Source organism: Equus przewalskii, chromosome 1 (assembly GCF_037783145.1).
Source record: "Equus przewalskii isolate Varuska chromosome 1, EquPr2, whole genome shotgun sequence".
NCBI lineage: Eukaryota > Metazoa > Chordata > Mammalia > Perissodactyla > Equidae > Equus > Equus przewalskii.
The window spans coordinates 142008259-142024078 of record NC_091831.1 but is presented as its reverse complement, the minus strand read 5'-3'; the positions used below and the strand labels follow the sequence as shown (position 1 = coordinate 142024078).

The 15820-nt window shown below is 33.8% G+C and overlaps 1 protein-coding gene across 2 annotated transcripts in view; it reads right to left on the bottom strand.

The window, feature by feature from the left end:
* Window positions 1–15820, bottom strand: part of MYEF2 (myelin expression factor 2) — a 31235-nt gene that overhangs the window by 3611 nt on the left and 11804 nt on the right. The window contains exons 6-16 of one of the 2 annotated variants that reach the window (XM_070624573.1): window positions 15404–15595; window positions 14562–14715; window positions 13962–14011; window positions 13781–13844; window positions 8517–8618; window positions 7003–7053; window positions 6634–6702; window positions 6232–6330; window positions 5824–5895; window positions 3891–4099; window positions 3760–3811 (exon numbers count right to left, since the gene is read on the bottom strand). In XM_070624573.1, the coding sequence (XP_070480674.1) occupies window positions 3760–3811; window positions 3891–4099; window positions 5824–5895; window positions 6232–6330; window positions 6634–6702; window positions 7003–7053; window positions 8517–8618; window positions 13781–13844; window positions 13962–14011; window positions 14562–14715; window positions 15404–15595 (1114 nt within the window). The remainder of the gene's footprint in view (window positions 1–3759; window positions 3812–3890; window positions 4100–5823; window positions 5896–6231; window positions 6331–6633; window positions 6703–7002; window positions 7054–8516; window positions 8619–13780; window positions 13845–13961; window positions 14012–14561; window positions 14716–15403; window positions 15596–15820) is intronic. The other variant, XM_070624582.1, reaches the window with a different exon arrangement.

Genomic DNA, 15820 nt, shown 5'->3' with positions numbered 1-15820 from the left:
TTTCATCTTGATGCACGACTAAGATTTTTTTTTCCGGTTAAATTTTGATCTGAACGATTTCTTATCTACAACACCCTAGACTACTTGTTTACTTTTGTTTTTTCATTCATCTCCTGCCCCCCATTACTGCATTTTTAAAATCAACTGGTAGTCAATTAATCAGCCACTCAATACTAATTAAACGGTCCAAGTTAATAAATATAATGCTGAGCCAAAACCATGACCTTGTAACCCAGGCCAGGCAGTCTTTAACTATGTTCTAAAAGTCACGAAACAGACTAATCCCCAGAGAAATTATAATGATTAAAATAGATCCAAATAATATGCAACCTACAACTGGTGAAAAAAAACACACACAAGAATCACATTTTCTAACAAGCATCATAAAACGAAACTAGAGAATGTATCTATAAAAAAAAAGACTTTAAAGACAGATGCAGAGCAATTTCCAGAGTCCTCTTAACATCTTGAATGCTCGGACCTGAAAAAGAGCAAGTTTAATTAAAGAAGCATACCTTGGTAAATGACAGCAATTTACAGTGATTTTAAAGAGGCCTGTGGAGAATTTTCAAGGGCTTTTAAGATTGAAGGTTCTTCCTTATTCTAATTTCACCTAAAAACTTAGGGTTTTTCTTAACATAAGTATCCCATCATAGGGTTATTAGCAATAGCAAGGACAATATTCACTGATCTTGTGCGATTCCAAAAAAAACAAAAATAGGACTGTTATTTTAACAATAGTATAGGACAAAATAGTACGCAATGAGAAAACGGTACCATAGAATAACCAAACATATTGCTGTTTCATATACTAGTTACAAAAATGACTTAACCTGCAGTAAAAGAATGCTTTCCACCTTATTTAACCCAGCCTATTAACATCTTGTGTGGCATTCTTTGGGAAATGCTGATATAAAGGTGTATTTAAAAACAGACCAAATTAAAGCATAAATAATAAATAATTCAATAAAATCTACTTCCAAAGTGAAACTGTAATATAACCATAGGAGAAAAAACCAAAATCGGGTATCCTACAAGAAATAATTACATGAGGCACAAAAAACAAGGTTTTAGTGTTTCTTTACAAAGACAGTGATTCTATCAATGAACGTTTTTCATACATTACTTTTACTGCTGCACTGTTTTTACTAAGTTGTTCTAGAGTTAAAGTCCACTATGCATGTTCAAAGCAGCATGTGCTTTTTTGTAAATAAAATCTCAACAAGTCTCCACTTCTATGCAGTTAACAAGCACACTGATGTAGAAAACCAGAAAATGGAAATCTGTGGAACAAAGTTACATTTGTTTACACAGTTTATACAGAAATTATCAAGAATGGGCTTTCCATGCACTGCAGTACTAAAATGTCATGGTCCTGTGTCATACTAAGCCAGAAGGCTAAAGTGTATAGACAATGTGGGATTAAGTCTGAAAGATTATGCCTACGTGACCTCATTAGCACAACCTGAACTAACGCAAGGTACAACTCTGAATGGGTCAGTTAATTTATTTATACTTAGCCTTCTTAAAAATGCACATTACTAAGCAATCACATAGAGCAGGATAAGAAGAGATCTATTTTATTATATTCTCTTACTTCTCACCTTGTTATATTTGAGGATATCTGAACACCTTTTTTCCTGAATTATAAAGGCTGAGGAAATGTTGTATTGAGGGTCATATTACTCATAATACAACATTTCCTCAGCCTTTGTAATTGTGCCATTAAGGACAGTTAACCACTATAGACATTTAATAAGCAGAAGGCTTGCTGGTGTGCCATTTACTGGCAGATATTATCTGGGGAAGATGCATGGGGTATCACTAGACTCTTTTACTAAAACAACCAAGAGAATATACCTACTTACCTTGGGCTCAGGGGAAAAAAACAACAACAAAAAACTGCCTTTTACTGCAAAAGAGGCCATAACTGGCTCGAAGCAGGTTAAAAAGAAACTTCCCATACTAAGAAAGAAAAATTCTACAATTTAAAAATAAATAAATAAAACGATGTAACACAAAAATGGATGGTTCAGTTCATACAGGCCAGATAATTTCCATAGTAGTCAATCGCTCAACACTTAATCCTACATTATCATAACTTGTTTTCTTTCCCATCAATGCAGTTCAAGGTAAAAACAGGAAGACGGTAGGGAATTTTTTAAGTATGGTATTATCTTAATACAAACCTAAAAGTCAGAAGCTTTTACAACTAGAATTGAGAAGAAAAACAAAAATCATTATCTCATGATATAACTATAGACTGATCAAAAAGAAACATAAGAATAGAGTTTAACACAAAAAAATGGTAATTTAACTATTTTATTTTATTGGCTAAAATGTTGTACAAAATTTTTAAACATAGATTTGGATACTATTTTCTCCTTTCAGGAAATGTCTGAATTGCTGATGTCTTTCTGTCAAAACAATGCCACTCCAACAAGAAGCCCACTAAAAGACCTCAAGTTTGCCGCAAGCCTTGCTCATATCTGACCTCAAAAGGAAATCTGCCTACATAGGATAAAGAACAGTTAGTCAATATTGGTCACATTTTCATCAATGTCATTTGCTTGCCCCACTTTGTCCTTTATCCTGTTTCATTTCTACTTTTTAAAATAATATCATATCTCATTTGGAGACTTTTTTTTCCCACTGAAACAAAAGGGATTATCTATACTTGCTGCCACGCTCCTCATCCGACATGTTTCACTACGGCACCAATATATCCATTCCTCCATAAGTCTACGGGATTCATGGCCAAATGCTCATTCTGATAGATCTTATTCCTACAAAGACTACCATAGATAATAGTATCCACATTGATCACTATCACTTTGTGATAGTGGCCACAAAGGCTACTTCTGTGGGAGAATACTAAACTTATCCCCTTCAGGATCTCAAAAAATTAAAGATATATTCCCAATACTCTTAACTTTACATTAACTCTCAAAGGCTGAATGTACCACTTTATCCTTTTTTCATTATTATACGTCACCTATATAGCTTACTATTGTGATTATAGTCTCTAGGATACTATGCAGTAGCAGAAAAACACTTGCAGGAAATCTGTTACTTTGTTCCACTCACACTAATTCTTTCATCATCACAAAAAAGGCCCTCTTTCAAAAGTAATAAACCACCTAATCTTCTACAGACCTAATGAACATATTAAGGTGGTATAGGTAGTATCCTTATAGCCAAGAACAGTTCATAAAAGAATCAGAAGGGCCCCCAGAATGTACCTGTCTAAGGCATTCCTGGCAGTGGGTTCTATGCTATCAGCTAAGTTTCCTGTGTTGGACAGGCAATAGAGTGTACAGAATGCGTCCCATCTATTAACTCCATATCGTTTGGATGTCAGTATTTCATTGGGTCATGTTGACAGTGCACTGCACTACATTATAAAAAAGGAAATAAATATACCATTCATTAATATTTCCCACAGAAAAAAAATCTTTTTAAATGCAAGCAATGAAAATACATGAACTTGTTAACAATCATGTATTAAAAGAAGCCCTTTCTTTATCCATAGGAGACAATGACAGGCTCTACTTCAAATCTTATTTAGTAGTACTTTGCACTTCTCTAAGTTAGACAATAGCAAAGTAATTCATTTATCTGAAATGAAATTAGACCAATCATACTATCCAGGAACAAGCATCTGAACAGGTCAAAGTCTAAACACAGTGTTTAAAAGTTTAAAATCAATTTTTCCTCCATAATCAGTATCAACATATCTGCAGTCATTGGCATACTTACCACACTGACTGAATTTCTCTTTTAGTTTCTGCCAAGTCAAGTCAAAAGGCAGCTAGAATGAAAAAAGGTATTAGTAACAGATATATAAGGAAAAAAATAATTTTAAGTATACTTTGCATTTAGTTGCTTACATTTCTGACAAAGATCTGGTTGCCTTTGGAGCCTATTCTCTCTCTCATTCCACTTCCCATTGGGCCTGTTAGAAATCCTCGGTCCATATCGATGCTCCTCTCCAGGATAGCTCCTATACCTGGTCCCATTCTATCAAAGCTGGAACTCATCCGATCCAGTCCCATGCCCATTCCTCCAGTCACACTGTTCATGCCACCCATTCCACCACCTGGATTTTCAGGAAAGGGAGCGAGGGTTTGGGAGTTTTTGTTTTAAAAACAGACGGAAAAGGAGTAGGAAGAAGAAGGAGAGAAAGAGGAGGGAAGAGAATCATTTTTGAAAAAGAAAGGAGAAGAAAAATTAATTCATTTATGTAATTAGAACATATATAAACATAAAATTATTTTCACACATACAATATAACAATCTTCCAAGGAACAGAATTTAATTTGGTATACATCCGGTTAGTTGAATGTTAATGGCTAAGTGAATCTGTTAATTCTAGTCACTATGTAAATACATTATACATATACATTTCTATAAAATTATATTCTGATCCTAAAACACATCATATAAATTATATAAACTTTCTATTAATTACTTTATACATTAATGTCATAGTAGCTTTTATCCTCATTCTTACTTTTTAATAATTCCAGCTTAATAACTGCTAGAACAAAGATATATGAAGTCAATTCAAATTATTACAACTCCGAGAAATCAACTGTTGCTCTTATCATAATATTCTTTTCCTAGCTTACTTTCACCTCAGTATCTTCTGTTTCACATACAATTTCTCTTTTCATATCAACTCAATTTTCAATAACAGAAAAACCTAACTTTAATCTCAATATTATACAGAACTTGTGGAGATAACAAGAAAAAATGGAATCACATCCCTTTAGCCAGAGCTTGAGAATTTAGCTTACAGCACATACCCACTGCAATCTTATGCAGTGAGTCCCCGTTATTTCAATTCTACTCATTCTCAAAACTTATCCTTTTTTATCATACCTAATATCCCCAGACATAGAAATTCTAAAAATTAACATCACCCTCAAATTGGCTCTCTTTGAATAACAACTATAAAATTAGGGAAACAGAAGTGTTAATACTGAGGTGAAAAAGGAAGGTAGGGAAGTTATGACTAACAGGAAAATGGCCAAGGCTGAAAAGATGATGAAGAGAAGAAATAAAATGACAAGCAAGGTACAATGCAAGTAAGTATCTTTAGCTGACAGGATTTTTGAATTCATTCTTAGAATAGTTCAAGTAGGCTGTGTTTCCTATTTGTGAGATTTCAATCAGTTAAAGGAAATTAATAAAGCATGGAGAACTCAGAGAGACAAGGCTCTGTATTGAGGTCAAAGGCTTAATATAAGGCCCAAAATGTGCAAGTGGCAAAACATGGGAGATCTGGCAACTACTCGATTCTATCACAGAAAAGGTTTAGGAGGAAAGGAAATAAGCACCTCTTTCAACCTTAGCCCTCAATCTCAGGGGGTCTCCAGAAGTGTGGTGCCTGGGGCAATTCACCTGTGTCCACCAAAAGACACAAGATGTTCACAGATGAAATAAGCTAGTCACCAATAGCAGTTGTAGAGAATAAGCAGGGAAACAAAGTTGGTGCTAAAGCAAGAGTTATTCCTGACACATGGTCAGAGAAATTCCCAGATTCCTCAGTTGGAAAGGAGGTTCTTGAATTGGCTGACAGTTAACATACTCTGCTGTTAGTTTACAAATGTCAGAGAAGTAAAATTTAAAGTTAGTTCAGAAATTTCAAACAGTGATCAAACAGAAAAGCTCAATAACTATCAAAGTTTCTCTAAATTATGACAAGATACATTAACATATAAGAACAGAGTATTAACTATACTACAATAACTACTCTTGCAGAGTCTTTTGCAAGCACTCAAATATTACTGAATAAATTCTAGTAAAATTTAAACCTACTTATTCCAGATCCTACTGGACCCATGTTAGAAGCTCCTATTCTTCCTGCAAACCCTCCAATCATTGCACTGCCTAAACAAGGATGGAAAGATAATATACTAATTAATTTAAATAATCACACTTTAAAATTCCCAAGATACTATGCTCTCATATGATGTACAGTAACTGAAAAGTATAAAGTCTTCTAGAAAGAGGGTTTGAATATGTAAGATAATGAAAAAGCGAGCTAGTACATTAAAATCCCTGAAGTGTTTTCTTTCAAGTAATAAATTGTGTGAAACATGATAAATTTCCAATTTTTCAGCAAAAAAGAGAGAGAAACAAAAGGTTACGAAAAATATATTTGAAAAATAAATTTGAAAAATATAACCTGCAAAAAGAAAAGGAAAAGTATGCAGCCAGCCCTACCAAGTCTACCAAAGGACTCTCCAAAGCCTCGATTTAGTCCAATATCACCACGTCCAAAATCTCTCTCCATGCTACTAGTCATTGCACCACGGTACAGCTCTGAAAAGATCATGCAAAAAATTAACCCTTTTCAAGTACATTAATACATGGTAATCCATTTAGGAACATACTGAAACTAAAGTGAAAAGACAGCAAAAGTCAAAAATACAAAAGATATCTGTGATTTACCCAACTTACCTCACACGCCACATAGATCCCCAGTCCCACCGTGCCTGGTCCTATTCCCCAGTGCCCGTATGCCCTCTAAAGACACCTAGTACCCATTCCTTAGTGAAGTGGGAAATTTTAACAATAGGGAAAACTAAATGTAGAATACACATCCTACTGTATACATTTACCTACCTCCCATTCGGCCAACTCCTCCAAATCCTCCCATGCTATTCATTGCTTCCAGACCACCAAACCCAATTCCTATGAAATAAACATTAATTTTGAGATGATTGTCAGTTGTACAGTTTAAAGGTACATCTTGTGAATGTTAAGTCTCACCAGAAAGCTCTCCATCCACCCTACCTTCTGTAGCTGCTTCTTAACACATCACCTTCCATATCCCTTAAGTATGTACCAGGCTCAATTTCTGCTAGCAGCCTTTAGGACACGAGCCAACAATAAACCACGACTTTTTTTTCCCTTGAAATTCTCAACGCAGTTTCTAATTTACTAAAAATGGTGATGGGTACATCATACAAAAAAACAAATGCTTATACATACCTCCTCCAATTCTATTCATTCCTCCAAAACCTGGACCATCCATTCCCATACCTCAAATAAAATATACAGTATATACTTTCAGTAAATCTTATTTTTATGACTAAAGAATGACATAATGCAATACAGCAAAATAGATACCACTGGTCTAGTCACAATGGAACACAAGAGAAGCAATGAGGCACAGGTGGGACGGTTTACAGTGCTATGCCATAGTAGTTGTCTGATCATGAGCCTTCAAAAAACTCTCTTTGAATATTCATTAGACAAGACAACAAAATTCACTGGGCACACTCACATTCAGTTAGAGAATATTCAAGACTAGGTAATCATTCATTTTTTTTTTAGCACAGATACACAAATATCACTATAGCAGATTTAGAGATCAGGTCAGAAAGGAAGGACTCCTCTAAATATGGCAGCTAAGAGAGCAGTAAAAAATCAAAGAATAAAACTAGCATGTGTTTAGGAGGGTGGAAGGTCTAAGAGTAAGGGAGAAAATTTCCATCTGTTTGGCTCAAAGTGGTTACCATAACAACCCTCAAAATTTAAAGTGGCTATAACATCTCAACAAAAATAGGAATCTGATAGCATTTACTAGTCCATCAATTAAAACAGCAGTTCTCAAAGTATGGTCTCAGGATCCTTGACAGTCCAATAGGTCAAAACTATTTCATTCATCAGATAATACTATTTTATTTAACTGTTTTACTTTCATTCTCTTGTTAGTATAAGGTGGGATTTTCCAGAAACTACATGATGTATGATATCATAAACTGAATGCAGAAGCATTAAGCCAAACATTAAAGACATCTACAAAAAAGGTAAAACAATGCCACTCTTTTCACTAAGTTTTTTGTATTGGAAAATACAATTTATTTTCTTAAAAATTATATTTACGTTAACAGATAATGGGTTTATTATTGGTATTTTAAATAAATATGTAAATATTTTTTAAATTTCTAAGTTTTAATTTTTAATACAGTAAATATTGACAAATACAAACAAAAGCCCTTTGGGGTTCTCAACAAATTTTAAGAGTATAAAAGGGTTCTGAAACCAAAAAATTTAAAAACCAATCTTCAAAGATAAACTCTAAGTTAGCAGAGACAAAGAGCCAAATAGCTATCTGAAAAGCTACCTTCCCAGCTAGATATACAAATTTAAATTGCTTATGATAAGGTAGCATTTCAGCCATTCCACAAATACTGTAGATCCATGATACATAAGGCGCTATGTTGAACATTCTCCCTCTGCCTCAAAGACGTTTTAAAATCCAAAATACTAAAAGGCTAGCTACAACACAGCTGGCCTCACAGGAACCGTCCTGACCTTTGCCCATCTTCTTTCATGTTCTCTGCTACCAAGGTTTCATTCCTTTTTCAGACTGAAGTAACATCCTAAATATTCAACTATAAAATAGAGTCCTTTAAACATTATTACAAACTAGTAAATGTAAGCTTTATAATCTAGCAAATGTATCACTTACAAAGAAATAAGCCAGCTAGAATACTCACCACTGGGACCTAAATTTCCCATTACCCCTCCTATGTTCAGCTGGCTGGCACTAATAGGCTGTCCACCTGGACCAAGTCCCATTCCAATGCCTCCAAGACCACCTAAAATACAAAGAAGAAGAATATTACCAACTCATAGATGATAAACTGGCCCTAATTCTTTTTAAAAGCTGTATGGCTGTAGTGGTATTTCTACAATGTGTCAGATTTGTAAATAAGAGCACTGGTTCTTGTTTTCAATGGAATGCAGCACACTGAAGCCTCACTATAATATTCCTTATTAAGGAGAAGTGTTTTATGAAGCAGGTCTATCTTATATCCCAGTTAAAGGGATATTGAAAAGGACTAATGAAATCACAAGAGGATTTTGAAAAACACTCTATCACTTTATAAATGGTATACATATCTGAAAACGAGAATCTTACTTAAATTTGCAGAACCACTTAAAATCTAAGAATTACTTTTAAGATGGTTCAAATCAAACTAAAAAGTCAACGAGCATGAAAATATAACAAATATAGCAAATGTTACATTAACCAGTTTGATCATTTAGACATCTATTTACATTTATATGGCACCTTAAGTGTTTTCAAATCTATTATCCATCATGGGAAATTCTTGAGACCTTAAGTTACCTGTCCGATGCCATTTAGCTATGTGATTAAGCTATGGCTAGAGTTTAAGTCTTCTGTCTCTAAATCCAGTATTCTTTTTACTACCTCTCTTAAAATAAACTAAATTCATTGAAAATAGACTTTTAGAAGATAATTTGATGACCCTAAGACAGTAGAACTAATTAACATTTGAATGGGAACTGTTTTATTCTGCTAAATCGGAGTATGGTTTTAAAGTTCTTGGTAGTCAATGTAGCATTTAATAAGTGACAGGGGGTGAGAAAATGAAATACTTTTCTTTCTTTTTTAAGATAGAGTACAGAAGCATGTTGTGTTAAATTGGAAAGATCAACGTGATCTAGTAAAAAAAAAAAAGGATACCTTTTTTCAGCTTAGTCCCTAAAAATGGTCCAACTGAAAGCAACAGCACATTTTACTATCAGCAATGCTCATGTCCACACCTAGCACTCATATTTTCATTTTTAATATCATTCTTTACTAAAAGGAACCAGGACTCCTTGAAAGTAGGCCAATCTCATGTCTTAAAACAAGAAAAATCTTCATGGATCTGGGAAATCCTGTTTTTACCAAAAAGTAAGAATATCAGAGGCACAGAAAATGAGGAGGCTCCCATTTGCCAAGTTATATCAATTTGAGCAAAGAAAGGGAGGGAAAAAGGGAGAAAGAAAAAGTGGGGAGGTTAATAATGATTAACTTAACTAAAACAACAAACTGATTCCGTCAAAGTATTAGAGTTCATATCATACCTTAATAGAGATGAGCATATAAAATTGTAAATCTCAAAAAGAACAGATACAAAAGAAGTATAAATATAACAGAGATATATTTTTATTTAAATAAATAGAAGAGTATTATTAATAGTAGAAAAGGAAATTGGAAGTCCATACACAAAGCCGGGACCTTGAAAGATGACACCCTGAGTGATAAGGTAAACTTGGTGGAGGCGGTAAAGGACTGCCCTATAAAGGGAGAAAGGGCAATATTTAAAGACACATGAGCTGAGAATTTTCCAAAATTTATTTTGAAAAACTGAATTCTCAAACTGCAAAACCCCTAACAGAATCCACACATACACTGCAGTAAAACGGCATCTCCAAGACAAAGATCTTAAAAATCAGTGACATGGAAAGCACAGCTCATCTATAAGGAAAGAAAATTCAAGTGATAGCTAACTTAACGGCAAAAATGGAAGCCAGAAGACTGTGGAATATTTTCAAAACACTGAAAGAAAATAACTATTGATCTCAAACTAACCAGGAAAACTATCTTTGAAGACATTTATGGCCAAACCAAAATTGAGAGAATTTACTAACAACAGATCCTCGTTGAAAGAGCTTTCAACATATATGCTTTAGGAGAAAAAATTAGTGCCAGGGTCTGTAAAATCAGAGAAAAGATGAGACACAAAAATGGTAAGTAATACTAATGCCTAACTTGTGGGATTAAAAAAACAATACAGAACTAAAACACTGAGCAATAAAAGCATACAACTGAATAGGAGATTAGAATTAAAGCACTCAAAGGTCACTATACTACAGACTGAAAAAATAACTATATTGGGCCAGCCCCATGGAAAAGTGCTTAAGTTCAGCGCTCTCTACTCCGGTGGCCTGGGTTTGGATCCTGGGCATGAACCTACAAGCTCATCAGCCATGCTGTGGCAGTGACCCACATATAGGGTGAAGACAGACTGGCACAGATGTTAGCTCAGGGCTAATCCTCCTCAAGCAAAAAAAGATAACAGATGTTAGCACAGGGCTAATTTTCTTCAATAACAAAAAAGGAAAAATAACAATTACATTAACTTCAGACTTTATATAAACATATAAAAAATATCCATGATAACCACTAAAAGAGAAAGCAAGAGAGAAGAAAAATAAACATTTGTAAAAAGTAGAAAAACAGAAGACAAAATAAGATAATTAGAATTAATCCAAATAAATCAAGGAATGTGAATAAACAAAACAAAGCTATTGTATCTACATTAATATTACACAAAAGACTTAAAGGTGGTTACTAAAAATAAAATCACTCTATAATGATAACATTTTGATTCACTAGGAAAATATATCCGTTCCAAAAACTTGGATGCACTTAGTAAATTAGATTCAAAATATTTAAAGAAAAAACAGACAAACCCACCATTCTAGTGAGAGATTTTACCTTATATATTTCTCAGTAATTGATAGCACAAGCAGAGAAAATTATTAGTAGATCCATGAGACAATTTAGATGACTAATAAATTTGATTTAATGGACTTATAAAGAACACTGCACTCAGCAAACACACCTGGAATATTTATAAAAACATGCCACATTTTAGGCCATAATGCAAAGTCCAAATTAATTCCAAAGAACCACCATCATATAGACCGTCTTCTCTGACCACACTGCTGAGTTAGAAATAAGGAAAAAAGTACAGGCGGAAATTCAAAAATACATGGCTTAAGAAAAAAATCATAATGGTAATTTAATAAAAACTAAATCACAATAAAAATACTCCATAGTAAATCCTGTATACAGCAGCTAAATTTATAGTCATAACTACTTATAGTAGAAAAGAGAGTATGCAAATTAGTGAGGTAAACTTTCCACTTAGGGAGTTAGGACAGAAATAAGAGACTGAACCCAAAGAAACAGAGAGAAGAAAATAACAAAGCAAAGAGCAGAAATTAAAACAGAGAAAACAAAATTCACTTCTTTGGAAGTACTAATAAAACTGACAAATCTCTAACCAAAACTGACCAAGAAAGAAAGAGAAATTGCAAATCTTCAGAATTTAAAAGAAAACAGAACTACAGATGTGGTAAAAATTTAAGAGAGATTACTTTATGTTAATAAATCTGAAAATGGACAGAAACAGTAAAATTTTTAGAAAAATAGAAATTACCAAAACTGACTCAAGAATCAACAGAAAATACGAACAATCAGTAGTTAAAAATCTTGCCCCAAACAATACACCCAGGTCAGACAGTTTTACAAGTAATTTCTAGCAAACATTGAGAGAAGAGGTCATTCCAATAGAAAAAGAATACTCCCCAACTTAGTGTTCTTCCTAGTAACAAAAAATTAGAATAACTTAAAAAACAAGAAAATATATAAAATATGGTATTAGCAGTTAAAATGAAGGAACTAGAGCCACATCTATCAACATAAATGAATCTCGAAAAGAGCAAGTTGCAGACTACTATATACAATATGATGTCACTCACACCAAATTTTAAATCCAGCAAAACAATTCCAGATAATGTTTATGGATATATAAATTGTAGTCAGATTATTAAAACATAAATGTATTCATAAGTTGTTTTATCTGGGTAAGGCATCTGGTGGGAGGTGGGCAGGGGGTGGGAGAATCTCAATATTAACTGTAAGATTTTATTTTAAAGAAAAATCACCTAAAACAAATATGGCCTATAACAGCTACATGAGTAATTTTATTTTTGTCTGTGTATTTAAAATAGTTTATGATTAAAAAACTTTAATGATAACCAGAGAAGGTAGACTAAAATAGTAAGAACAAGAGCTAGCATTTATTGAATGTTTACATTATACCAGAACTGTTCTAAGTGCTGTATATATATTAATTCACGCAATACTCATGCCAACCCCATGAAGTAGGTACTATTATCATCCTCATTTTGCAGATGCGGCATTGAGACACAGATGTTAAGTACATTACATTGTTGTTTTACAATCCTTTGGAAAACAATTTGATAATACTGATCAATGAACACACCTGAGAATCCACAAATCTACTTCAGGATATCTACCTGAAGGGAATAACCAAAAGCATAACAAAGATTTGTATAAAAAAGACATGAATTGTTCCGTTGGTGATTAAAGGAAAAAAAGTTAAAACACCTAAATATACATAACAGTGAAGTAGTTATGGAACACCCATATGATAGACTATTATACAGCCAATAAAAATACTTGGTGGGGCTGGCCCCATCGCCAAGTGGTTAAGTTCGTGCACTCCGCTTCGGCGGCCCACGGTTTCGCTGGTTCAGATCCTGGGTGCAGACATGGCACCACTCGTCAGGCCACACTGAGGTGGCGAACCCACACGCCACAACCAGGAGGACCCACAACTAAATACACAACTATGTATTGGGAGAATTTAGGGAGGAAAAGCAGGAAAAAAAAGAAGGTTGGCAACAGTTGTTAGCTCAGGTGCCAATCTTTTAAAAAATAAAAAACTTAGAAAGAATTTTCAACATGGAATAATGCTTATACTCTAATGTTAAAAAAATACAAAATTATTTATATGGTAGTGCTCAACTACATAAAAAATATACACAGAAGACTAGAAGAAAAAAACAAAAATATTACAATGGCGGTTACTCGTGGGTGCTAAAATTATAAGGACTTTTCTCCTCCCTCTGTGCGTGAATGCACCAAAGTTTTTAGTATATACTGCTTTTATAATCAGGAAAAACTACCAAAAAGGGAAAAAATGGGACATATTTATCTTCTCAGTCTTCCTAAACAATCATGCCAAACTATCCCCACAATTTCAAACTAACCCTAAACTGTGGGCAACCTGGGATGTAGGCACAAAAATAAAGAGTTTTGCTTAGCATATAATGCAATTGAAAAAGAAGTCTAACAACAGCTTTTACTTACGGGGTAATTGTGGTGTTTTACTATCATGTGAACGGTAGTCTTCATGAGGGACAGACTTGTCATCCTAATTGCAAAAAAGTTTATTATATGGTTAATATATAAGTAAAAAGAGCTGTAACATAGAGGAGAGCAGATAAAAGATTTGAAGGTTGGAGGGTTGAAGTGATATGTAGGAACTCACCATTTTCACATGCATAGGTCTATCAAACAAAAACTGCCCATTGAACATAGCTGTTGGTTCAGTCAAGGAAAGCCAGTTAACGTGACTATAAAATTATGCTTGAACACAACACATTTTTAATAATCTTATTTAGAGTCAGGCTAACTCCAATATTTTAATCAATATCTTTAATATTTTACTTATTCGTATTAGTCTCTTCCATATACTCAAAGAAAAATCTTCAATTCTTTGCTTTATATTTTTATTTTATAAATAAAACACAACCTTTTAATTCAACCATTGAAACAAGAAAATTAACAAGGCTTCTTTTAAAGCAATTGCTTTAATGTACAATGGATTACATAACTGTCAACAGCATGTATACATACAATTAGTTGCGGTAGGGAGAGAAAGTAGAAAATGTTCATATCAGGCCTGTACAACACAGCTAATTCAAGTTTTAAGAGTGACTTTAGTACTTGGACATAGTAAAGGTTTTATGTGCTGGAGACTAAAGTCTAACACACATTTCTAAGCCATCCTTAAATTCCATGACCCCCACAACATGGTATCAACCTTCTTCAACCTCATTAAATAATGCTCAAGTGTAAATCAGGATACAAATTGCTTGAACTGCTTCAATTGCTTGTTCAAAAGTGACTGTGCCCATTCCTCTGCTCTTGCCATCTTTGTCTTCTTTAATATCTGCCCGCTTTACAGTTCCAGCTATGCTGAACACTTCCTTTAGCTTCTTCCAACCAACTTTGAAGTCAAGCTTAACATAAAATTATATAGTTACATACCTAATAAACCCCTTCCCCATTTATAAATAATACAAACAAATCTTTTCTAAACTCTCAACACTATAAAAAACTATAAGTCTTGTTAAACAGTGTATCAAGAGCATTCAACTAAAAACATCTTAAGCTGTTTAAAATCAGTTAAGCTACAATCCACATTGTTCCTCATCCTTAATTTTTTTTAATTCCCAAAACAGTCTGTCAACTGCTCAATCCTGCTTGGCACATTTGAAACTTGCACGTTTATTTTTACTGAAATTCAGATTTTGGAAAGTATGGTTGATATTACTGACTTTTGGAAGCTTAGAACAAATAAACCAACTACGACGTGCACATTCACAAATATCAAAGCTAAAGAAAGAACTCCATTTACCAATATAAACAAAAATCACACACAATAAAAGTAAGTGATTTCAAGAACTGCTTAAGTGTTTATAAAATCCACAGCTCTCTTTTAAAAAATCGTAACAACTTGTATTTACACTCTAACCTTATATATACAGACTTAAATTGGGGTTTTTACAATAATTACTGTTTTGCTTACTTTAGTTAAAAATAAGCAAAACGTTCTATAAATCTATAACCCATTCATCTAATTAAATAATCTCACAATTAGAACTAAATATCTGAATGATAAAAATTCAAACTAAAGCTTAAACTTACATTAGCAACAAAAATTGTGGAACCAAGTCTACCAGCCTGCAAATTACTGATAACCTCAGGAGGAATGTTTGGATTATTGAGAATGGAAGGTGGTAAATTCATCAACCCTGATCCCATATCAGGTACATGTCCTCCTGGAAATGATCCTCCTGTTCGTTGCAATGCCCTACGAGCATTTTCTCCATCAGGATCCTACAACACACATTGAACATTAAATGCCACCAGATACATCAGTAAGTCTATATCATTAAAACAACAACTTCAAATTCTACAGTAGCTATCCCATCTGGCTCAAATTATTGGCCCTCTTGAAGGGTGAACTTTTTTTTCTCATCCAGAGAATTCCGTCCCATAAAAACCTGCAGACAGACAAAAGATTTCAGTCTCCAGGGATGTCAATTAAACACCTCTTTCCAA